Source organism: Alnus glutinosa, chromosome 9 (assembly GCF_958979055.1).
Source record: "Alnus glutinosa chromosome 9, dhAlnGlut1.1, whole genome shotgun sequence".
Taxonomy (NCBI): Eukaryota; Viridiplantae; Streptophyta; class Magnoliopsida; order Fagales; family Betulaceae; genus Alnus; species Alnus glutinosa.
This window is the reverse complement of record NC_084894.1, coordinates 18025970-18051985: the sequence shown is the minus strand read 5'-3', so window position 1 is coordinate 18051985 and position 26016 is coordinate 18025970. Positions and strand designations below refer to the sequence as shown.

The 26016-nt window shown below is 36.2% G+C and overlaps 2 protein-coding genes across 3 annotated transcripts; both read left to right on the top strand.

Annotated features, from left to right (window-relative positions):
* Nucleotides 1-259: 259 nt before the first annotated feature.
* On the top strand, nucleotides 260-7865 carry LOC133877614 (zinc finger CCCH domain-containing protein 24). Of its 2 annotated transcripts, XM_062316000.1 has the most exons (14): nucleotides 265-1321; nucleotides 2323-2415; nucleotides 2503-2841; nucleotides 2966-3038; nucleotides 3190-3322; nucleotides 3393-3546; nucleotides 3730-3810; nucleotides 4410-4532; nucleotides 4858-5028; nucleotides 5115-5249; nucleotides 5517-5612; nucleotides 5863-6195; nucleotides 7275-7318; nucleotides 7404-7865. In XM_062316000.1, the coding sequence occupies exons 1-14, from the start codon at nucleotides 620-622 to the stop codon at nucleotides 7648-7650; spliced, it is 2724 nt and encodes a 907-aa protein (XP_062171984.1). In that variant the 5' UTR covers nucleotides 265-619; the 3' UTR covers nucleotides 7651-7865. The 2 variants fall into 2 exon arrangements, with proteins under 2 accessions (XP_062171985.1, XP_062171984.1); XM_062316001.1 differs by lacking the exon at nucleotides 7404-7865 and having other exon boundaries at nucleotides 260-1321; nucleotides 5863-6227; nucleotides 7275-7310.
* Nucleotides 7866-17259: 9394 nt separating this feature from the next.
* LOC133877809 (uncharacterized) lies at nucleotides 17260-25227 on the top strand. The gene is made up of 8 exons (XM_062316227.1): nucleotides 17260-17617; nucleotides 19580-20074; nucleotides 20446-20614; nucleotides 20978-21272; nucleotides 22449-22521; nucleotides 22600-22690; nucleotides 23030-23109; nucleotides 24741-25227. Exons 1-8 carry the CDS (start codon nucleotides 17534-17536, stop codon nucleotides 24996-24998), a joined length of 1545 nt encoding a protein of 514 aa, XP_062172211.1. The 5' UTR covers nucleotides 17260-17533; the 3' UTR covers nucleotides 24999-25227.
* The last annotated feature ends 789 nt before the right edge of the window (nucleotides 25228-26016 follow it).

Below are 26016 nucleotides of genomic sequence, written 5' to 3'. Positions count from 1 at the left end.
GCCAGCGGGGTGGTGTTTTCGGGAAGGATTGTTGACTGGCTGCAACAGGGGTGGCCGGAGTGCGGTGTGTGTCTTACACGTGCCGATGCAAGGTAGTCCTCCACTTGCAGGCTCAGTGTTTTGTTTCTGTTTTATGTATATTCTTACTTTCTTTTGTAGTTTACTATTGTAATGGGCTAAAAATTACTTGGGCATTTAGGTGGCTTGATAGCTAGACCAAGTCTTCTCAATTTTAGATGGTTCGTGCTTTATTGTAAAGAGAGAGCCCAAAGGTTTTGTTCTTGTAATTTTTTGTTTGTTGCTTTGATAACTGCTTTAAGCTAGGTCTAATCATGGCTTAGTGTTTAGGGATTTTTCATCTCTATTCATTACCTTCAAGCTTGTGTTGTAAATTTCAGAACTGGTTTATTTGCCTCCTGGCTTCTTATGCAATGAAAGTTCCCGTTCAAAAATAAATAAATTAAGCTCCAGCTATGCTATTACGATCCGAGCACGAGCCTTTTTAACAGCGACTTTGTTGATTTACATCCTACGGGGGCGGGGGTATGAACTTTCAATCTATCATACAACTCGGAGTCAGCACTCGCACCCTAGCACCGTAGCACGGCCAGTTGCTCCAATGGCGGCATCTCCGGATAACGAACCATCTCCAACCCAAACCCTAGGCCCTCAACCTTCCACTCCTCTCCAAATGGACGGCGACGATTCCACCACCCAACAAGAACCGTCCAATCCCGAACCAACATCGGCGGATGACGCCGTTTCATGCGGCGAAAAGCGACCGGATAACGAACCATCTCCAACCCAAACCCTAAACTCTCAACCTTCCACTCCTCTCCAAATGGACGGCGACGATTCCACCACCCAACCCCTTCGCCCATCCCAACAAGAACCTTCCAGTCCCCAACCAACATCGGCGGATGACGCCGTTTCATGCGGCGAAAAGCGAAAGCGAGAGGACTCGTCCCTCCACCCACTGTGGAAGACCAGCCTCTGTTCCTACTTCAGGCGCAACTCGAAGTCGTGCAGCCACGGCAGCACGTGCAGGTACGCGCACTGCGAGGAGGAGCTCCGACCGCGCCCCGACAACACGTGGGACCCTACCTCGGAGCGCGCGAAGAAGGCGTTGAGGTCCGAGGAGAGCGAGAAGCGCGCGGGTCCGGAGGAGGAGGATATCATGATGACTGAGGTGGTTGATGACGATAATGATGGAGATGATGATAATGGCGGTGGTTGCTTGGACCCTGGGCTTAGCAAGTGCTTGGTGCATTTGCCGAGGAAGTGGAACTCCGAGAATTTGAGGAACTTTCTTAGCGAGCAGGCAAGTGGGGTTTTTGGTTGGTTTTCAGGTTTTATTCCATGCTGAACTGAGGTCAATTTTGTTTTATGTTTTTTTCCAATTCTCTGTAATTGCTTATTTAGTTGCTGAGAAAATGTGGAAATGTACAAATTGATCATGCTTGGTGAAGGGGTATATGGAGGTGAATTAGAAGTCCCAATTGGAATAAATCTTGACTGATTGGAATTGCATTTTCTTGACTTTGGTATTATAACTTATGGTGACCACCCAAAACCTGGACTTTGTAGTATCCCTTTGCCAACCTGTTATGGGAAATTATAAGTCCTGCTAGGCTCTTTCAGTAGACAGTTTATATGCCTTTGGCAGAAACTTGGTTGAGGTCTGTGTAGCTTCATCTCGAGTTAAAAGAGAGTGAAAAAGAGCAAGAGTGTCACCTCCTGCTAGAACGTTACCGTTTACCGTTGTGGATTGTGAATATCTTGGCTGAAAGGAAGGTATGTTGAGATTTGGGCACGTGGGTATGATGGTGTTTCTCTAATGATTGGTTTAAACAGCTCTATGTTTTACTTATCAAAAAAACAGCTCTATGTTTTGCAACATAAAAGCAAAACTGGCACATATACGATGTATGCTATATGATATGAAACCAACGTCATTCATGTGATATGGGCCTTGTTCGAAGAAAACTATTTGTGAATTATATGTTGGAGTGTGGTGTGATATGGTTTTTTAAACAAATAATGTATTTATTACATTTTTTTTTTAAAAAAATATATTTATTGATTTCATAAAAAAAAAAAAAAAAAATGTTTTTATTGAAGTTTATGATTTTGTTCATAGTATTTTTCCATGACAGACATTCTTCTGGGAGGTAAAAAAACCTTTTTAATCTTACAATTCTGTTTCTGTGTCTTTGCTGTAGTTAGTTAATTGAAAATCATCTATGAAATCGTCCCTTCTTTGGTGTGATAGAAGAGACTTAGAACTGTCATATTGGAAATTTAAAAGATCTTTTCCTCCAGGGAGTTCATTTCAAATCTGCAAAGAAAAAGAAAGGCATGATTGTAGGTTTTGTGAGTTTTGAAGATGCAGAACAACTGAAAACTGCACAGGAGGTATCCCCTGTTTCTTGTATGTCAAATGAGTTCTTCATGAACTTGCCATAAATACAGTGACTGGAACTTTAAATCTCATTGCGGCAGGAACTGAAAGGAAAATCTATTGGCAACAAAAATTTAAAGATTGCTGATGTCATTGCTCGATCATTTGAAAAGAAAATTAGATCAGCAGCGGCTCTCCCTCTAAATGGCCAGCAAACTGGGGAACCTGCATTGGATGGAGAGAATGCAGGAGTCTCTATATCTTCAACTGGGATTGAGGATGGTGATACAAATGATGACAATAAAAGTGATTCAGCAGCTGATGGTTTGGTTTCAAGGGCAAGGAGTGCCCGCGATGTTGTGACTCCCCTTGCTCATATGCCTTATGGTGATCAGTTGGAGCAGAAAAAGAAAACTCTCATGCAGATTCTCAAAAGACTTGTGAGAAACACTTTCTGTTTTGCTTTTTTTGTGATCATATTTTCTGTCTGTGGTTGTTACCTGTGTCTTAATTTTGTTGAAGAAAAAATTTCAGCTGACTAAACTATTACCTTTTCCCTGGCAGACTAGAAATGCACGAAAAGCTTGTCCTAATGGTGTTTCACTTCCAGAATGGATTCTCAAATCTAGGGAAATAGGTACCTTTCTTACCTTTAACCAACATTCTTGATTGCTCCATTTTTGCATGCTGCCCTGTCATAATTTCTTTCATTCTATTGAAGCAGGATGAGAAATATTGTGGCTCTTATGGCTGTCATCTTTCTTTTCCTTTTCTCTTGAATCCTACAGGTGGTCTTCCATGCGAGCTAGAGGGTATAATTGAATCACCACTTGTAAACGGGTACCGCAACAAGTGCGAGTTCTCAGTTGGATATTCTGTACAGGGCAAACGAACAGTGGGATTCATGCTCGGTAACTTTAGGTACATACCATTTGCTCAGTTTTTGGAGTACTTCTTGCCACCTGAATCATTTACTAAAGAATCTTCTCAGGGAGGGTGTGACAGCAGTTGAAGAACCAGTGGATTGCCCCAATGTTTCAGGAATTGCCTGCAAATATGCTTCTATCTTCCAGGAATTTTTGCAACAATCAGAATTACCAATTTGGAACAGATTTAAGAATACTGGATTTTGGCGTCAATTAACAGTATGCATTGCTGTTTTCAGGGCTCCAAGTCCCAGAAATTTAATTATAAGCGTTCTTGCTGCTATGCAGCTTTTGAGTTATTGATTGGGAGTGTTTATTCTGCTGTTGAAACATGCCTAGAAGTACTATAAAAATTACTGTCATTCTTTCAATAAATATTCTGTCCATAATTTCTGTTCCAAGGTTCGGGAGGGAAAGACCCCGGGGAAGGTTGTTGATGTTGAAAATTCTGATGGCATTTCAGAGGTCATGCTTATTGTTCAGGTTGGTGTATAATGAACTTGTCTAGGAAGCTTCAGCTTTTTTTTTCTTTTTCTTTTTTTTTCTATTTTCTTCGTTCTTTCTTTTTCAACAAGTGAATTCCAATTAGACATGCATGTCTGCTAGCTCCACAAGGCTGTTGAGAAAGAAAAAAAATAGAGAAACCGCGTTGTCTCATACTGGTGCAATTTGGCCACTTGTATGGTAGATGAAATTTCCATTTTCAAATGGGAATAAACCTACTCGAATTGCTTATTGTTGAATCACAACTTACCATAAAATATTAAGCTAGTAGAAAATAGTGAACTTAATCATTTAATTAATATTCTTAATTCTCCTGGCTTGTAGATTCAAACTTGTCCTCAATGAGTAGGGCCCAACATGTGGAATATGTATAATGTAGAATTAGGATTCAAATTCAAGACCTCTATTATGATACCATGCTAAATCACCGATAATCTCAAAAGCTTAAGCTAATTGGAAAAGGTGAATTCAATTATTTAATTAATATTTTGACACTTACAAATAGTATGAGTGGTAAATTTGTTGTAAAAGTTTCATTTATTGCATTCTTTTCTCTTTTTCTTTTCTCGGTTATGTAGGTTTGCTCTGTGAGCTTTGATGATGCTGTAATAACCGGTGAATTTAAGAGGCTGGCTCAAGCTTTTGCTGCAGGAGCTACTGCAAATTCTCCATCTTTGCCTCTAACAGCTTTGGTTGTTCAGGTACTAGCTTTTTGCCATGAGACTTTTTAATCAGAGAAGTTTATAAATGGACCGCGTTCTAGATACTTGGTGCTTTACTATTCTGGTATGAATCTTGAAGTGATCTTACAAAGCATGTTGTGTCTAATTTAGGCACATGGTGATTTTTGTGGATGTGGCCAATCTTCTTGTGTCATAACTAGCCTTATGGCACAGGCCCAAAGAGAGAGAGGAAAAAAAATTGAGGCAGATACAAGGCAATACCGTGGTGCTTTTTCTAGTTTAGAGTCACAATATGCTCTCTTTAATTCCCAAATGGCTTGCATTGTGATTGGTTTTTATGTAGGATCACCAAGGAATATCAAATGTTGCACCGGCTGATGCCCCCTTGCGCCAACTATCCATTCCTAGAGCCAGTGGTCCTGAACTGGATGCAACCAATGATGTTGTAGAGGCGAGAATTCATGACTGTATAAGCAATCTTCGGTTCTGTATATCTCCCACTGCTTTTTTCCAGGTTTGGAGCTCAGATTATTATGCATTTCTTGCTCAAGAAAATAGTTTTTGCTAGTGGCACCTGATATTTCTCCAACTGTCCTGCAGGTTAATACTCTTGCTGCTGAGAAGCTGTATTCGCTTGCCGGGGATTGGGCTGCTTTGGGTCCTGATACATTGCTATTTGATGTATGCTGTGGGACTGGAACAATTGGGCTGACTTTAGCCCATCGTGTTGGTATGGTAATAGTCACCAACCCAATTCCTGGATTCTTTCTAGTTTTCATACATATATGATCAGTTCCTTTAATTATTCAATGCCCAGAGTAACAAAGACCCTTCCATTTTTGGAGAAAAGGGAATGTGAGTAAAACATTTAGTTGCAGTGGCTGATTGAGATTGGTACTATAGAAAAGGAGTCCTATTACATCTGTATATGAAACAAAATTAGATTCTTTCTTTTCCTTTTCTCAAAAGGTTGAACTTGTTTTGGCTTTATTTTTCTACCAGGTTATTGGCATTGAAATGAATGCTTCTGCAGTTTCAGATGCTTTTAGGAATGCTGAAATTAATGGAATTAAGAACTGTAAATTTGTTTGTGCAAAGGTGAGTTTGCAATAGTCTCCATTTAACTTGGTTTTTTATAGTAAGAAAAGAAATAAGAGAGATATCCATTGCCCAAGTATAGTTTTCTTTTTTCTTTTTTGTAAAATTCTTTTAGGGGTATGGTTGATTAAACAAGTTTAAACTTGATTATTCAATCAATGATTTCTTTAATTGATTAAGCTTGTTGTCATTGATTATAATTAATTTGATCATTTGTTTACCATGTGTTTGCCATTGATGGGGGCAACAGGCAGAGGATGTGATGGGGTCATTATTGAAAGAGTACCTAAATGCACCTCAGAAGCTAGATGAGATTTCAGATACTTCTGGAACTAGTGACAAAGAAACCACTTCTGCTGGAGAGAAAGATACCTCAATTGACAGTGTACTAGACCCTGAAGAAAGCACACGTCATGATCTTGTAAATAATAAAAGTGCTTCTGATTGTTCAGAAAATGGAGGACAAGAAGCTGAAAGCCAACTCAAGAGGAATTGCACTTCTGAAATTGGGAATACTTCTGTACAGCAGTTTAAAAATGTTGTTGCTATTGTTGATCCTCCACGTGTTGGACTTCATCCGATTGTAAGTTACATGCTTCTCTGCTGTGTGCAGTTGTACGTACCCAATCTCCCTTTTTTCCTTCTCAACTCAACTTTACTCTATTGCAACAAACACCTTGGTTGCATGATAATTGAAGAGATTCTTTATTTTGGAAACTAGGGCTTCCCTCGTGGCTAATGATTAGTTTTAGACTTCCTTGAGGTGATGGTTGCCTTGCCACCTAGCCTTGTTAAGGTTCCTGAGGACTATGCACTTCTGCTCGTCCATCAAATTGACTTAGCAAAAATGCATTTTCAACGTGTTGGATTTGGGCTGGAGTTGGTTGAGATGAGACGAACAGAGACTAAAAAGAAACAGCACATCTTGAGATCTGAAATCCCTATGTTGGAATAACATGGAAAGTTATATGTAGGCTATCTGGGCCCATACACTGCATCTACCAACATTGTTTACTGAACTATTTTTTTTTAAGCATGAAACTTTAACTTTTACGGGATACATACAATTTTCTATCCCCCCCTTGTTCTGACACCAACCTTGTAGGACCTTGAGGTTTCTTAGATCAGAAATTAACAATATTTTACTTGCCTTACTTGACATGTTGGGTTCCAACTCAAGGTTAAAAGTAAGAACTAAGATTTCCAATGCTTCCATCTAGGGGTGATGTAGAATGAAATGTTTTGAAGGTTCTGGAATCTAAGCCCTTTTATTATCATGGCCAAGTCAGCTTGGTCAAGAACCGAGTTTAGTCAGTTTACTTTTCTTTTTTTCTTTTTTTCTTTCTAGTGTTCTTTGCTCATTCTCAGATGCAGCACTTGCTTCATAGATGTGTTCCTATTTCCTTCTATATCACATAATTATAGTTCTAAAGGGGGAAAAATAACAGCACATGCAATTAGATTCTGGAAGCTGCTTTCATAAAACTACCATCAGTAGATTGGGATTGATGTCATGAAAATGGTACCACTAGGCTGCAATAAACATGTATAAGAATTCATTATTAGTTTTAAATTTATGGATAGGAGCCGTTTATTGAATTTTGAACTAGTTCCCTCAAACCATGTCCTTTTGATGCTGACTCTTGTTTTATGAGGATGCAGGTGATAAAAGCTCTGAGAACTCATCCTTGTCTGAGGAGGCTTGTGTTAGTTCCCAACCGATTCTCTATTTTCCAATGTCTTTTCAAATCTTATCTTCACTGTGATTCAAGTTTATCCTGTTTGGTGCAGTTACATTTCCTGCAATCCCGAAAGTTTGGTGGCAAATGCCATTGAGCTTTGCACACCATCTCCTCAGAAAATTGAGAAAGGGAATAAAAACAACCGGGGATGGAGAAATATGAGTAGTGCTGGTCTAGCACGGCACAGGGCCAAGTCTATGCCCGTTTCAGAGCCATTCCGACCCGTAAAAGCCATGGCTGTTGATCTTTTCCCGCATACTCCACACTGTGAACTGGTGATGCTCCTAGAAAGGTAGACATAAACCAAACCTCTCTGGAGATTACTTGCTTTGGTATGTAGCTGATATCGAAAAGATTCCTTAAAAGGCTTTGATGAGTTCTGATTAACCACAAATTTTGATAGTATAAGGGTCTTGTCTAACATTTTTACCAATTTTGGACGATTTTTATATTTGAACTCAGTTACCAGAATTTCGCTTTTACTCCGTTTAACTGATCTAGATATTACCAATATTTATTGTTATGTTCCCCAATGGGTTAGTGATTTTTGTGATTACTAATAAAATAGCAAATTATAGATTTGGTCATCAAATAATGTGAAACCCATTTTTAGAGTGTCCTGACTATGAGGCCTGAGCATAGTTTTGGATTAGGTTCGATGTTGCATGTGGGGCTGAACACCACCCCGTACAAGCGGATTGATTTCAGCCCTATCTCGCTACTGTATTCACCCCTAGCGGAGGGCAGTTTTTTTGGCCGCTCATCCATAGGGGGCTGAATTTGCCTGTATCTGCCCCCACCGGATAGATATGGATCAAGAACACAAAATCAAGCTCTAGAATCTTCCATAAAAAAAAATAAAAAAATTGTTGCCAAATACAAAATCAAGCAATCTAGCTACCATAAAAGATAACACCATTAAAATTTTCTTACCATTTCATAGATCTACAAAAATTTGTAGCAAAACAAATAAAAAAATCTTAGACCCACTTGATTTCCCAATGCCTCGTGGGTAGTGGCGACTCAATTTATGCGGGAGTGGCGACTTAATAAGCTATCTACAAAATTTTTCTGCAGCAAAGAGCCATGTGAAAGCCGTTGCACTAATGATCAAGCTATTGCGCTTAGGGGTAAGCATGGGGGGGGCGTTTTCCGTCCTTTTTGGACCTACCCCGCACCCCTACAAGGGGTAAAAATTGCACTCGCGAACCACATGAAAAATGGTGGAGAGTTTGCGTGGTGCGGGGGGGATTGATGTGGGTTGGGTGGGGCGGGGCAGGGCAGGTTTGGACGAAGAAGATGAAGAGACCAATAACACATAGAATCAAAGAAGATGAAGAGACCACGAATTTATCCAACACAAAGAATCAAAGACCAAGAATGAGATAATAACAAATTTGTTTTACAGGAAACATAAAATATTGCCATTAAAAGATTACACATGCGTACTTTCAGAATCAGAGGAAGGAAGAAGACGAAGGGGTGAGCAGCTGGGTTCAAAGATGAAAAAATAAGAGGTGCTAGGGTTACTTAAGGGGGTTTTTTATTTTATTTTATTTTAATTTTTTTTTCAGCAAGGCAGGGCAAGCGCGGGTCCCCGAGGTTTTTTAAAACCCCAACCCGCTACCCACCCCACCCTGAAAAACCCGCAATTTATAAGGCAAAATCCATGAATTTAAAGGCAAGGCATGGCGTTTTAGGGCTGGTTGTGCGGGTGGGTAGGTTTTTGCCCACCCCTAATTGCGCTAACAAAACACACACCTGTTTTTTTGCTTGTTTATTTCATAGGCCTTGGTTAACACTAAGCAGGAGGCTCACTTCCTCTAAACCATTCCCCTATAGTCATTAAGCTCATTGATTTGCCTAAAGTAAAAATGCAATTGAATTTTTTTATTTTATTTTAGGGCGAATCATCAAGAGTTTCTAAATATTATAGCAAGAGTGTGGAATGAGGAAATGGATGGTTCTCTTATCTTATGTACCGTCTATTAGGAGTGTATAAAGATGCATGCCCGCCTAGGGTACTGGGCCATAATTCTGTCCAAAACCCTTACAGTCGGACAAATTGGACAACTATGCCAATTTTTAACTGGCTATTTGTTCATTCCTAATTGCACGAGCCTAACTTTTTCAAAGTTTAAGCCCCACGTCTGGATTTACTACAAGTGTCTTAACAGGAGAGTTGGCACCTTAAGAAATAAGAATCCATATCTCTTTAATCTTAATTAAGAGGCAATGACTTTTGATGATCATTTTGAAATATATAATTAGATGGATCTCTCTCTCTCTCCATCATCATTCATGAGGGTTGGATAGATCTTGGCTTATTTGATAAGCTTTATATGTCATCAAGTTTTTGTGATGCATGCATGGTTGATGGTACCACAAAAAGAAGATTAAACCTAATGATATAATAATACATGGAATTCATCTAAATCTCACATTTGTCTGTCTCAAAGGAGTAACTCAATTAGCTGGGGATCACGCTTCATAAAACGGAGGTTATTAGTTCGAATCTCCTCTTCTTCTATTGTGTGGACATGTAAAAAAAAAAAAAAAAAAAAAAATCTCACCTTTGCCTACTCTTTTTTCTATATTGCTACTTTCCATTCCAGAGGCAGTGGATTCTGGTAATGCAAAAGCAAATATAAAATATATGAGATACATACTTGACCTACCGTAACCGCCACTCTTAATACATAATATTATTCCTTTTCCTTTTTTCCTTTCTCTTCTTTTAAGTACCCAGCCCAGGTAACATCTTCACTACTTTCTTCTCTCTGTGGGCGACACGCTATTGGACGTTTGCTTTATTAAAGTCAAAAATGGCGGACTTTTATCTTCTTTTTTTTGAAATTTCTTCCTTTTTGGATTTGATTTTGCCCATATATGCCTGTGTGGTCGCCTGTGACTTTCCCTGAACTGACTGCCAAACAGCCATTATATATATTTATATAAAAATAAGTAAATAAATAAATAAAGATGAGGATAATTTCACAAAATGGTATCAAATTATACGCGATTTTGAGATAAGGGTACTGAACTAACAAACGTCTCAAACTGAGGTATCTAAATTTTCAAATGTCTCACTTAAGGATACTCTGTTAGGATTTGTTGTTAAATCCTACAAAAATTCTAAAAATACCCCTGTGTTTATTTTTTTAAAAAAAAAATTATAAATTTTTTTCAAAGATTCTGTTAAATTCTAACCAACACCTAAATCCTACCATTTTTTTTTCTAAAAAAATAAGGGTATTTTAGGTATTCTGTTAGGATTTAACTGTAAGTCATAATAGAGTACCATTAAGTAAGATGTTTGAAAATTTGGATACTCTAATTTGAAATGTTTGCTAGTTCAATATTTTTATTTCAAAACGGCGTATACTTCAATACCCTTTAAAGAAATTATCCTTAAAAATAAAAAGGCTAAAAGGCAAAACACATTATAGTTGAAATTGTTTGATTGAAATCATTAGAAAGACCCCCACTCACACCCACTTTGTGGGATTTCTTCTAATCCCACTATGACTTCTTATTATTTTCATGGAGACATCAATTATTCCACTGCCCTGGGAACTTTAATAATTAATTAAAAAGCTATCCCTGCTTTCATAAAATTGACAACTTGAAAGAGAAAAATGAGAGATTTTAATAATTAATTAGTTTGTGGGATTATTTGTTCTAAGATCTCAATAAAAAATTTTGAAAAAACCTTGACCAACCAGATCTCCCTTGATCGAATCTTCACCTCATTTTTTAATGAAAATAAAAATAAACAAACCAAATCGCCTTTTCATCGGCAATTCAAACCTACTGCCTACTTTTGGCCCCCACAAACGAATACTGGTTACTTTCTTTCAATATAATTATTCCCTCAACTTTGCTGCATTAAAGAATACAAGTAACTTGATTAAAATTAACAAAGAAAAATAAAAAATACTGTATAAATAGTGTACGCATTTTAATATTGTTGTCTTTAGAAAAGTTTGAAGGGCTGCACTGCACAACTTGCCTTACGAGTATATATATATATATATATATATAGATATTAACTGTCCGCATTGTTATTCGCGCATGCGAGTGCGAATAAAAAAATTCATTATTTGTAAGTGTGGATCTGGATAATTATCGCATTCGCATACTCGTTATATATATATATATATAAATTTCACTTATGAATATGTAATATTTAGATAATTTATGTTTTTTATGTTATGAATTTGTAATATTATTTTTTGTTTTGTTGGATTTATAATTTTTTATTTTTTATTTTTTATGTTAGCTACTTGGTTGTTATGCTTATTAAGTCATAGATAAAAAAACATAAAGATGTTTCTTGTGATTTTGTAAGCATTGATTACCATTAATATTTTGAGGTCGTATCGATCATCTATTTTTTGTTTTCTCCTTTTTTACATATTTTTGGTATTGTATTATATTTTCAAAACAAGCTCAAAATACTAAAAATTAATTAAAATTATTTTTAAAAGCGTTTAAAATAAACTCATTACCTATTTGCTGAAATCAGATAATAAAAGCACTTAATAACTGCAAAGATAAAATAGTAAAAAAATAATATAAATAAATTTAGATATTAAAAAGTGATATTCACATTTTTCGAATTTGGAAAGCACATATATCACAAATAACTGTAGGAATATCCATATGTTGCATGACACTCGAGCCTATCTAAAAGCTTAATCATGATTAGTCAATGGATGCGGTTGGAGTTTGGCAGCCAACTTTTACAGGTTTACTCATGAATCTTGGAAGCGGTGTAGAGTTTCATTTGAAAGGAAAAGTTGTATGTTTCTTCTCTGTCCCCCCACCCGTACCCTTTGCAATTTTATTTTATTTTAATTTTTTAAAAGAAATTTATTTTCCTACTTGTAATTGTTAAGTGGCTTGACTGACTTACCAAAAAAGGGATTGTTTAGTAGTGGCTTGATGCGATCTTTTGACACGTTAATCATCATTATCTATCCACTGCAACAGGGTGCACAATAACTCCCTGTCACCCCGTTTTTTCTTTTTTTTGGCGGGTCTTAATTCCTACACAACAACATCACAACAACGGCACAACACCCCTCACATGGGGGTGGGCCCTACACACTGGGCCCTACCCCCATATGAAAGGGTGTTGTACAGTTGTTGTGAATTTGTTATAAATTTATTATTTTCTTTTTTTGGCGAGATGTATAGCATTTCCAACCATAACTAGAAATACGTACCTTATCTTAAAGTCCTTTGTAAAGAAAGACTAGGCTTAGTTTATTTATGCAGAAAATATTCTCATATTTCTTAGTGTTTATTGTGACCGAAAAATAATAATTAAACTGAAAATATTTTTGATTTGACTAAAAAAACTTGTTTAGTTTCAAAAACTTGTTTTTCGTTTTTAAATTTCGTCTTAAACCATTTTTCGAGTTCCATCTTCTTCTTCTTCTCAAACTATCGAATTTTCGCCGGAAGTCACTAGCTGTTTTTTGTCGTCGCTTATTTTTTCGTACGAACCAAGCATCGAAAATTATTTTTTCTAAATAATATTTTCCGATTAAAAACATTTTAAGCATATATATAATTCAATAGATTGAAACAAATAAATCTCTTGTGTGGACATATCAAATAAAAAAAAAAAAAAAAAAAAAAAAAAAAACCAATCTGTCTTAATTTGGTCCTCTATTTAAGACACGTTCCACGTCAGATGCACACACGTGTAAAATTTTGCTTGAAACCCAAAAAAAAAAAACACCCTAATTAATTAACAACGTAAATGAAAGTCACACGAAAAGAGTCTTCTTTCTTTTTCTTTTCTTATTCTTTAATATCATCATAGATATAAATTTAATAGTAGCAACTATCCATTCAATCTGTGACGTAGGATTTGATTATTTGCAGGGCTGCAAAGCCTCCATAGGTTTGTTCGTGTATTTTGCATTGCCATTTTTCTATTATTCTTAATTTATTCAGATGATCAGGACAATAAAGTCAAAACAAAAATAAAAAGAAAGATTATATATTTGAAGGTTGGCTCGAGCAGTTGTCTTTTTCTTGGTTAAAAGTTAAAACGACGCAGCTTCTTTGTCTTGTCTCGTGTTTGTATTTATTTATTTATTTTTTTAATAGAAAGTTTGTGTTATGATATATTGTTGAAAAAAGCTCCAAAGTAATACAGAGAATAAAGATTCAAGACTCTCTACACTTTAAGTTAGAATAAGCTCTAAATTAAAATAACTGCTTAAACAATATACAAATATTACATAAACACCGTTTGAGCCACTCTTTACATTTAAGTATATTCTAACACAGAAAAGATGGCCGATATAATTATCTAAGCCGACAAATAATTCAGTAATATTTGAGTATTACAAAGACAGATCGTAGAAATAGACAACTAGAATATACAAAAAAAATAGAAAACACCCAAACAACGTAGCCGCCATCGGGACGAATTTCATGACCGAAAAGACGGCACGTGGAGGCCACACCCATCCCCTTAAGCACCGTGTAAAAACCGGCCACCGGACAGCACCGAACACGTGTGTCGTGTCTTTATTGGCCGGGTTGCACACGTGTTCCGTTTGTTGATGTTCCATAGTCTTTTGTCATTTACTTAACCGGCCACCCGTCAAGCCCTATACTTTTACTATTTTATATGAATAAAGCCTAGTGAATATTATTGTCCTACTCTATCTACAATCTGCGGACTTCAATAATTATTCCGTGTCATATCTGATTTCGCAAATGCTAAATATTTAATTCGATTTACATTAATTATTGGGATAACTTTGCAAAAATGTATCAAATTATCGGTCGTTTTGAAAAAAATGGTACTGAACTATCAAACATCTTAAACTAATACATTTAAATTTTCAAACGTCTCACTTAAAGGTATCTTGATAGAATTTGCTGTTAAATACTGTCAAAATTCATAAAATATTCTTGTATTTATGTTTTAAAAAATTTTAAAGATTCAAGCATTGGTATTTTTACAAATTTCGTTAAATTCTAACCAACATTTAAATCCTAACATTTTTTTTCTTAAAAAAAATATGAGTATTTTGAGAATTTTGACACGATTTAATAGTAAATCTTAACTGAGTACCCTTAAGTGAGACGTTTGGAAACTTGGATACATTAGTTTGAGACGTTTGATAATTTAGTACCATTTTTTCAAAACAGCCGACAGTTTGATACCCTTTTGTGAAATTATCTCTTAAATATTTATTTGAATCGTTAATAATTTAGACGAATAATTTAAGAGACTTTATAAAAAACTTAGAAATGTTTATTTTGACAGGTAGGTTTATTTTGACAGGTAGGTTACTAGGTTTTATTTAGAAATGTTTCATATTATATTTTAAAATTGTTAGTAATTTTTTTTTTTAGCCTAAAATGTTAGTAATTAAGACAAATAATAATTTATGTAAATGATTAATAATGATGAATATTACACAGTATGATTCGGTTGCCCACCAACACCCAACGCCACCCCAGTACTTTTCAGTCTCACAATTATTGTGTTGTGTATCTCCAGTCCTGTGGCAGGAGCTTTACAAAATTATTCCAACTACAAAAGACATGTTTGTTAGCCATCCCCAATTGTATTTTCTCTTCTCAAATTAATACAAAAATGCACTTTCATAAAACAATTATCAACTGAAATACAAAAACAACCTCCAAACAAGTACTCATGTTCTTAGCCCTTAAGATTGGGCTTAAGTGCCGTTAAAAAAAAAAAAAAAAAAAAAAAAAATCCAAATTGAATTTCAAGAGTAGTATTATGCTCCGTTTGTTTCGGCGTAAAATGATTTCTGGAAAATGATTTCGGCGCATTTTCCGGTGTTTGGTTGGGGTGAAAATAACAGTCAATGAAAATCATTTTCGGTTTGACTGTAAAAGCTTCTTTAATTTTCGGAAAACGATTTACGATTTTTAAAACCGTAAATCATTTTCCGAAATTAATCTCTTCGTCCTTACACGCATATTTGATATCCGATCGTTAAAATTTAGTAATTGTCGGTCATCGGGATCCAGTCGGCGCCGGAGTCCGACAACATCCAGTCGCCGAAAACCTGCCGGCGCCGGAATCAGGCCACAGAAATTCTGCCGGTGCAGGAAACAGGCGGCCGGAATTCTGCTGTTACCGGAATTCGGCACCGGCAGACCAAATTCCGGCCGGGATATCATCGGATTCCGGCCAAGCAGGTCGGATCTGGCCAAAATGGCAGGGATCCGGCCGGATCTGGCCAAAACGGCCGGGATCCGGCCGGATCTGGACGGATCCGGCCATTAATCCGGCCGGATTCGGAAGATTCCGGCCTGAATCCGACCATTTTGGCCGGATCCGGTCAAACTGTCTCGCCGGAATCCGGCAACGGCGACCGGACGTTGCCGGATTCCGGCGACAATTACCAAACTCTTATTTTTGCATTTCGTAATTTTTTCGTGCGAACCAAACACCGAAAAATATATTCGATAAAATCATTTTTTCTGAAAATGATTTCGTCGAAATTATTTTACGACGAAAATCATTTTACGTCGAAAACAAACGGAGCATTAGAAGGAGAAATAAAGTGAAATTCAATCTGAACATTTTAAAACCAAATAAATCCATCTTCTTATAGCCATCCCAACAGACAGGGTGGACCTACCTTAATAGTTGGGATGGTCTTTTACAATCCCAAAAAATTTTATAATCCTGATAAAAAAAAAAAATATTATTTTTTGTACTATATTGTCATGATGACTTTTTCACTCCTAAATGGTTAGATGATTTATCTTTCTACTGATCTACTAGATAAATAAACTATATGTATCTATATATTTATTTATGTACGTTAGTACGTAGGTTCGGGCCCTGCGACTAAAAAAATCTGATTCTACCCTTAAAACAAAAAAAATAAAGGGATGGCTACACGGCCAACTTTGTCTTGGATAGAAGTGGTTGCGCAATCGCTCTAACGAAATAGGCCTAGCCACATGACCACTTTCTTTTTCTAATTTATTTTTTTTTTGAAAAAAAAAAAAAATCAACCTTCATACTTAAAAAATGAACTTAGGTTTTCTCATAATAATTATGTTCAATCTTTGTTTCTTTGGATATACAAAACATTTTTTTTAAAAAAAAAAAAGTTTACTAAACAATTTCCTAATATGAATTTCATATACAACATTCTTTCAAATATGGATCTCCCATGATACACTTCTCAACTTTACGTCACGTCAAAGATATTTTAAAATCAAAACACCAAAATTCTTAAGTCCTCACATTCAAACGTGACGGTAAAAATTACTATTAAAATATTATATGTATTTTTATTTATTATTTCATCTAATTACAATTTTTACTTTTGCTTCTATTATAATATTTAATTAAATGATTAAATTTATTCATTCCTATTAGTTTAAGATTTTTAAGTAAATAATAATTTAACATAGTATAAGAGTAAAAATTTTGAGTTTAAATATTGTCTCTATCTTTTACTTTTTATTTTAATTAAATATTTTATATATTAGACTTTATCTATTTAAAAAGATCGATTAAAATGAATCAATTCCGCTTCTAAAAGTAAACAGTAAGTTAAAAAGCATGCTCTGCAGGCCGCACTTCCCTTTCAGATATAACCCCATTTTTGTTTCTAGTGTGGTGAGAAATGAGATGGGAAATAAAAGCGACAGTATCTCTCAGGAAAAACTCGTCGTTAAGACCCTGAATTGTGATTGGTGCACAATAAAATTATATAATACATACACGAGACACAAGACACAAGAGGTGAAATTCATGTAATAGGTCCCACCCATATATCTCGTAGATATGTTATGCAATTTTATTGTGAAAAACCTGTTCCCTAAGACCACGGGTGTGTTTAGCGTGACCATGCAAAAATGCACCCGAGTCGGCGCGCACTGGTGTCTGGGGAGTGGCAGTAGCCAGTAGGCCAGCCTTCCCACAACCTTTTTGCCTTAAATGTCAAACCATCTGCCCCTTTCTCTCCTTCACTATCTTCGCATCTCAAGGATAAACTGTCACTCTCTCTCTCTCTCTCTCTCTGGCTCGGATTTAAAACTTCGGTTTGCTTGGGTTGGGAAGGCTTTTGTTGGTACAAAAGTTCAAATTCTTTGGTTTGCTGGTTTGCTGGGCATTTGGGGTTGTCGGTTTGCTGGGTTTATGACCGAATGGGAACTGATGGCAAGCCTGTGGCTGATCAGGGACATGATGTGAGTTCATGCGAAACAACAGTTGTATTCCCAGTTCACAAGGTACTTTCTGTTACGCCTTTATTTGTTTACTGTGAAACTTTCAATGTTATCTCATTCTATGTGCCCTCAAGTGTTCAAATATTTGGATGAATTTGATGAGTGTTCATATTTTTTCCACTTCTCTTTGAGTTTTTGCTTTCAGATTTAGCTTTTCGTCTTTTTGGGGTTATTATTCTCGCTAATGGGTTATGTTTCACTTTAATTATATTTTTGGAATCCAATTTGATTTACTGTAGAGATGGAAATGAGCTTAAGGGGGTGTCTGGTTATTTATTTTCTCTGAACGCCATAGAATTTTGCACCAATATTAGTAGGATACGTGGTATACATACTACTATAGAAAACCCATGTTTGTAAAAAACATGAGGTCTGCCTCCAGATCAACGAGTTTAACATTGAGAAATTTATAAATAAATTGTTACAGTTTGTTGCGGAGCTTTACCGCTCTAGTGGTTAAGCGTCTGATAGTGGTTTAACATGAAAAATTGAATGATAAACGTAAGCCCACTAGAAAGAGTACACTCGTTAAAATTAATTTTTTACCTGCCTGTAAAAATCTCTTCTTTAAGATATCTTGCAAATTAATTCTGTTTTAGACTGATTTCACACATCAGTTGTTGTTTTCATCGTTTCAGCCAAGTCAAGAAGAATATGTGAGTTAACAAATGAGAAGAGATCGGTTAAATTACCACTTATTCCAAAAGTTTAAGTTAATAAGAAATGATGAATTTTTAATCATTTAATTAATATTCTAATATTCCCCTCCCACGTGTGGGACAAGTGAGACCTAATATGTGAAATATTTAATTGAAATAGGGGTGAATTGTGGTGTCAAGTTCGAACTCATGACCTCTATTCTGATAGTATGTTAAATCACCTCTTATCTCAAATACATAAGCCGATAGGAATGAGTAAATTTAATTATTTAATTCATTTTCTAACAAGATCTTTTTCCCTGGGCCATGTAAGGTCTACTGCAAAAGGCTATCTTGTGGAGTGGATCTATAGCCTTTTTCTGATGGTGGCAGAGCGTATTCTGGTGTCCAACCTCTTGCAATTTGTTAATTTTTACTGTATATGCAGGATGAAGAGTTGTTGTAAATGTCTGAAATTTTGTGTTGTGTGGTTGATAACCGACTTAAAATTTAAAAGTGCCTAAAGTTTTCTCACTTGTTTAAGTAATGTGATTAAATGGGTGTTCTGATGCCCAATAGAATTGAAATTAATCCACTGGGTTCTAAGCATCTATATATTGGATATATGACCCCCATTCTTGTTTTTGTTTTCTTTTTTCTTTTAAGGATTTAAAAGTTGATTGAAATCAATAAACTTTTAGGTTGTGCATATATATATTCACTCTAATCTTAAGATGAGGGGGAGTTGCTAAAATGGCTTGTCATGTGCAACAAAACTGATTAATGCACCAGTGAGAAAGAGTACTCTAACTTTAGTTGATGGAGTGAAAAGAGGGCGAGGGAGACAGAATAACTTGAGCTGAAGTAGTGAAGAAGGATACATTAAATAGGAAAGTGAATGAGTTATATTTTAGATAACATAGAATGGAAGAAAAGAATACATGTTGCCAACCTCAATTAATTGATGGTAATCAATAGCCAACCCCAACTTAATTGGGATTAAGGCTTCATTTTATTTATTTATTTATTTTTGTCTGGGCAACACTTTATTGTATTGAGTTGAAAGTATTTATGCCCATATATAATAATTCAGAGAATTCGGGCATAGTTTTAGGTTGATTGTCTTCTAAAGCTTCAAACTAGTTAGTTGAGTTTAGTGAAATCAGCTTTGTTAACTGATATCCCTACAAATCTTTAAAAGACACCCAACCTAAAATATCTGGAACAATTTTTGCTGCTTAGCTAGGTTGTTAAGAGCAAGAAACTACTCAGTGCAGTTTATATGCCCATTTTGAATATTTTCCAATCTCTTGTTGTCCTATTTCAGGTTGAAGACTCAATGGGAATAACTGAAGAAACCCCCCAAGGTCATCACTGGAAACGGCAAAATCTCTTCCTAGAGATACCCTCCAGAACATCAGGAGAGTCCTCTCAGGGCTTTGTTGGAATAAAGATGCCCCCAACACCAACTCCCACTCCCAAGAAAGTAAATTTTCTCCTGACACCTGGTTCTACTGATGAGAGAATTACAGGTTCTCCTGGGCCGCCCTCAACTAGAGGCAGGTCATCCATAAGAAGCCTTTTACCAAAATTAAGCTTCATGTATCGAACTTCCTCAGATATTGAGAAGGCTTCCAACCTAGCTACTGAAGGTTCGTCTACAGGGATGCAAGAAAAGCCTTCAATCGCAAGGTCATATTCACTTACAAAGATATTCACTCCTAGGGTGAAGAGAACATCATCGCTACCTGTAACTCCAATAGCACATTCAAACCTGGAATCTGCACATTCTGGAAGCGTAGGTGGACCCCCAAATTCAAGTGTAAGTTTTCATGATTAGTGCCTTAAGAATGCTTAACATAGTTCATTGACCTCATCTTCTATAGAACAACACATGTAGGTAAACATAAGGGATAGAGCTTCTCTAGAATTTTTGCAGTAAATTTCTTCATTTGTGATGCTTAGGGTCAAGGAAGTTAATTTACAGTAAATATGTTCAATATGTAGTATATGCACTGAGTAGACATTAGACAAATTAGTCAAGTACATCCGAAGTCTCCTGTACTAACATTGAGTACACTTTCCGCCTCTTTTCCCAATATCTTCTATGATTTTCATCTTTTGTCTAGTCTGGCGTCACGGTCATGTTAATACAAGGATCTGAGCATCTATAGCTTTAGTTCTTATTTCCAGTTGCAGAGAAAAGGAGCTCAGTTGCACATATCTCGCTCTCTTTCAGTCCCTATTCCCAACAAAGAAAGAAGCATAAGGAGGATGGATTCCTTTTTTCGTGTAATTCCTTCTACACCTCGAGTGAAGGATGGAGACACTGTGTCAAATAGTTCTCCCACCATGGATGCTGGTAATTTCATTGTGTTCATTACTTTGTGCCCTCATATTTGCATTCATGAATATCAGAAACCTAGATTTAGACTTATAGCTTTAGTTTACGGGGTTTGACAATCAATTGACAGATCAAAATGGGATAAAAACAGGGCTCAATTATTTCTAATTTTTTAAATGCCACTTACATTCACAGCTTCTGGTCTGTATGCAATAATTTTTCTTATTCAGAAGAGGCTTGTAGAAATATTCTTTCTTTTTCTTTTTTTCTTCAGTTTCTTTTTACTAATTTTTCTTATTCTAAAATTCCTATTGTCTGCATTTCCAAAAATCTAGCACTTGTGGTTTTTGTCTTGTGTCTCATTTTGATCTCACGGTTCAGGTATCAATGATGACGACGGTGAAGACATAGCTGAAGAAGAGGCTGTTTGTAGAATTTGTCTGGTTGAACTGTGTGAAGGTGGTGAGACTCTCAAGATGGAGTGCAGCTGCAAAGGTGAACTGGCTCTAGCCCACCAAGAATGTGCAGTAAAATGGTTCAGCATCAAGGGAAACAAGACCTGTGATGTGTGCAAGCAAGACGTTAAGAATTTACCAGTCACTCTGTTGCGCATTCAAAGTATTCGAACTCGAAATACTGGAGCAAATGGAGCACTGGTAGATGTTAATGGATACAGGCAAGTGAATTTAATTTTGATGCCTGAGAAATTTCGTAGTGCTCCATTTGATTGCTTATTGCTAAGAACTAAGAACTTCTAGGAGATGAAGCAAAAAGATGGAATCTTGTGGCAGCCACACCTACCCTAACTTTTCTGAAATCTGCGAAGCTAGCCAAGTGTTAAGAGTCTCTTATAAATTTTAAAATTTCCCTGACCTGTTTCCCTTATGTCTCTTTCTCTTCTCAGACCTCTCAGAGCACCATTGACTATATCCTTATGACTCAGCTTGATTCTTATAATATTCTATGGCGATCTTGATTCCTCAACTGTATAAAGCTAAAACCTAATAGTGATGGCTCATGTCTGGGCCACCTCAAACAGTTGTCTGAGACAAGCCTATTTAAGATTCTTGTCCCGACAATGGTATTGACCGTTTAGAAATATTGCATAAATAAAAAAAAAAATAGTCCTCACTTTTAGCTGTTTCTTACTGGAGGAGTTTTTTTCCCCCAATTTTGTTGATCTCAGGACATCATATGCAGTTGTCTATTGGTACCCTGCATATTCCCCTAAATAAGTCCCTCTATTAGAATCATACAACCTAACATTCAGCTCGTGATTGTGGATAAATTTTCTCTCTTTGGACACCCTTGTCTTGATCCTCATCCAATACTGTATACTCCTGGGGGACTGCTTTCTTGTTTTGATCTTCATCTAATACTGTATTCTCTTGGAGGATTGCCTTGGTTTAATTTGCTCTGCCACTTCAATGACAAAGGTGGAGATTTGTCATGCATGAAAATGTATTCTTTAATCTCTAGGTATCGACTTTCAGGTAAAAACGTTTTAGACTTGAGCAATATAAGCCTCTTACCCACTATAAAGTTTCTGACTTGGTTAAGATAAGAAAGGGTCATCCATAACAACTCCCTTCTTGAACCCTTTATTTCCATAATACTTCCTTATGCTTAAATGAATTATATCTTTGAGGAAAATCATGTGTACTTCTTGCCAAAAAAGAAAATCAGGCATAATCTGAGTTCTTCTCAATATAAAATCTGATAAACATCAATGCTGTCAGGAAAGTGAGCTTAGTGTTTTTTTATGTTATACCCAAGTTTTATCTTGTTATATTTATAAGCCCTCTAATCAAAATGGTCATGCATTAAATTTTGTATGTTTAAATTTTGTTAGGGTTTGGCAGGAGGTTCCAGTGCTCGTCATTATCAGCATGCTAGCCTACTTTTGTTTCCTTGAGCAGCTCCTGGTAAGATTAGCAGTTTCACATCCAGAGCTGTCAAATTTACTCTTATATACCCTTGGTAATATATCTGTTTCTGTGCAGGTTGGGAAGATGGGCACTGGTGCAATTGCTATCTCTCTTCCATTTTCTTGTGTACTGGGTCTACTTTCATCAATGACCTCGTCAACCATGGGTATGTTGATAAACATCCTTAAGAAATAATGTAAAAATTGATGCATCTTTCTAAAAGATATTATCTAAGGAACTATTTACTGCGAATTGGATATGTGGACTAGTGGGGTACATTTAGAAGCCATATTAATTGGGAGACAGAAATTCGATATTAAACGTAAAATATTTGATATTTGTAAAATGTCCTTGTAAATATTTGGTGCAACTATGACCATAAATGATACTCATTTATGATGTTATATTGGACCATTTTTTCTGTAAGGTAAGAGAAGCTCCAATTTTTACATTGTCTGTTCCCAATGATTTTAATGACCCTCACCTTCTGAACATTTGTATTCAGTGAAGAGAAGATTTGTCTGGGTTTATGCATCGATTCAGTTTGCTCTGGTGGTCCTCTTTGCACATATATTTTACTCCTTGGTAAGAACCTCTCCACTTCTCTCTTTTTTTTTTTTTTGGCTTGCTTAGTTTCGCTGATTCTACATAGAGATAAAATTATCTGAGAAATCTAGTGTGAGGCTTTGGTAGTTATCATAATGGGAGTCGGTTTGACCCCATTTCCTTTTGGCAACCTGGTTGGTGTAATAGATTTAAACCATTAAAAAGTTACCACATCAAGAATTAGATCTGGTTCATGTATTAAGGTTTCTATTAATGTGGCGTTTGGATAGGAGTAATCTTTTAGGATTCCTGGGAATCCTACAAGATTACCCCCAAGGGAATCTAGATGCCCTGGATATTTGAATTCCCTTCCAACTACCTTTTGCTGGAAATGTGGATTTCCTTCTCAAACGGTGTGGTAATCCATATTTCCTTGGCCATGGGAAACCTCTCTGTCTCTAAGGACAAAATGCCCACATTCCCTTGCCCATGCTTTTTTGTTAATAAGACATGCTAAACATCCTTGTGCGTGTGCTAAACATTGATCTATAGTTGATGAACTTTTGAACTTTTTGATGCTACTATTTGGGTTTCTTTTTCTCTTATTGAATATTGTAATAGTTATACACTAAAAGTTAAACTGTGTGATAATTTTGTTATGGTTATTTTTTTAATGCTACTTTTTAGTTTTAACTATAACCATTTGTAAAAACTGTATATAAAAGTGAGAAACTGTTTTATGCCACAAAAAATAGAAATAAATAGGCTTTATTTTGTTGTAGATGAAATAATAATAAATAAATCAAACAGTATAAACACTTTATATATTGGGAAATGAAAGAGAAACTACAGTTTATAGATAGTTTTTTTCCTTGTCATTTTTTTTTGTTTAATTTTTAAATACTTTTGGATTAAACAACCTTATACACTTGAAGAGAGAAACATAAAGATATTTTGGAAAGATTAAAACAAATATGAGAATTTCATATCTCCAGGAATTCTATTAGATTCCTAATCAATTCCTAATTGTGGGTTTAGTCATATTCCCGTTTATCCAGATTCTCAAGCATCACATTCTTGGAATGTGGATGTTGGAGTAAACGTTAGATTCTCCAAACCAAATGCCACGTAAGTTCTTTCCCTCTTAACAGATTAGAATGAATCCTAAAACAAGTTTAGCTGACAAGTAGGTTAGCCTTAGCTGATCTTGTTTGATGAGTTTTTGTATGATTCTTAGTTTTTGTACATGTATATGCACATTTTTGTGGGCGGAACTTTGGTCATGGTCCCAAGTCTCTGAGTCATATCCAGATTTAGGCTGGCAAATATTACTCTTCTTACCTATATGTGTGTCATTAATATATATGCGTTAATAGTATCTGTCACCGGCTCTATGAATTGGGCATGACTCTGTTCTGATTCGTGCATCTTCAGATGCCACAAGAGCCAATCAAGCATGCCACGTGTCAAAAGATGGGTGCTGCAGCCATTAGATTACAATTTTTCGTCTCTACTTTTATTTTTGAAATTATTGTAGCACTGGTCTTTACTTTGATGTGGCAGAATGGAATGGTCATGGGAGAACACCTGCAACAAAATATCCTATCGAAGTAGGACTAGCCTAATACAAATTTGTATTTATTTTTTGTATTGATTTGTGTGGACTGCAGGTTTGCTTGCCAGCAGTTCTGTCAATTCTGCTGGCAACATTTGCTGGGATTGGCGTCGCAATGAGTGGGAGTTCTATTCTTGTCGAACTTTTGAGATGGAGAAGAAGACGGCGGGCTCAGTTAGAGCTCCATCCTGGTTCACAAGCGACCAGTCGACCAAGCCAATTTCCTAGGTCAGTAAATCCACCATGGGTAAGCCCTTCTGAACGCCGCCACCAAACTGAAGTGGGAAATCCTGAAACTTATGGAGGGGTCTGAAATGTGTCATTGGTATTTAATATTATATGGTTAGCGAGCTGAAAGGGTGCTAGCTAGTTTTGTTGCATCTGAGACGAGGCACTTGATCTCTTTCGTAATATTCATCTAACGGGATCTTATATTTACTTTTGTCTCTTTAAGTTATAACCCAAAAACTTGTTTGTACAGGCTCTGATGGTAATATAATGATTGCAAGATGTATTGTTATGTTGCAATGCATTTGGCTACATTTGCAGATACACAAGTTTTGGGTGTTTGTATTTTCAAAGATTTTGTATCTGAAATGAATCATAAGCACAGACATTTACAAAACGACTTGTTGCGCGCTTTTTTCTTCCATAGAACAGGTTTATGCAGCTTCTAGTACGGAAGTTCTACTCCCTAAAATGACGACTTTTGAAGGCTGACTTCAGATGCTACCAACAATGTGCAGCACGGGTTTTACTTCTTTCTAGGGCACAGTAGCAACTATCTGCTATCACATGCGGATGCTGATAGCAGTTTTAGGATATGCATGCGGTTTATATATATATATATATATATATATATATATATATATAACATTGTTTTGGTTTTTTAATACCAAAATGACGACAATTTTGAATTTGGTATGGGGTGATGTTTACATTGTTTAGGTTATTGAAAAATAAATGACTCCTAATACGTGTGTGTGATCACAACCAAACATGCAACCAAAATATATAAAACAGTAAAAAGATAGACATATATTTTGGTTACGAAGTGAAAGCTATTTAAACAAAGAGAAAAACTCAGGAAATCTACTATTCAGGATAAATAGTTAGTTACATGACAGTCGTACTCATAAATCCCATTGCAGTAGTCGTACCTTGAATTCTAACACGTACCTATACGTGAACGCCTCTCAATCAGACCGCCTATCTGAAGGGTTCTTCAATGGACTCCTTTAGCTTAGGGCTCCTCCCTAAGCTAGACTTCAATGTTGATCAAATCACACACAAACTCTAAGAGAGCTAGCACATCTAACAACATCTGTCTA

What these genes read in the sequence shown, in the direction of transcription:
- LOC133877614 (XM_062316000.1), top strand. Translation starts at nt 620, where the DNA reads ATGGCGGCATCTCCGGATAACGAACCATCTCCAACCCAAACCCTAGGC. An exon ending in TTCATGCTCGGTAACTTTAG is followed by an intron (nt 3,323 to 3,392) that starts GTACATACCATT and finishes GAATCTTCTCAG; the next exon opens with GGAGGGTGTGACAGCAGTTG. An exon ending in CCTTGTCTGAGGAGGCTTGT is followed by an intron (nt 7,319 to 7,403) that starts GTTAGTTCCCAA and finishes TGTTTGGTGCAG; the next exon opens with TTACATTTCCTGCAATCCCG.
- LOC133877809 (XM_062316227.1), top strand. Translation starts at nt 17,534, where the DNA reads ATGGGAACTGATGGCAAGCCTGTGGCTGATCAGGGACATGATGTGAGT. An exon ending in GTTTCCTTGAGCAGCTCCTG is followed by an intron (nt 22,522 to 22,599) that starts GTAAGATTAGCA and finishes GTTTCTGTGCAG; the next exon opens with GTTGGGAAGATGGGCACTGG. An exon ending in CACATATATTTTACTCCTTG is followed by an intron (nt 23,110 to 24,740) that starts GTAAGAACCTCT and finishes TGTGGACTGCAG; the next exon opens with GTTTGCTTGCCAGCAGTTCT.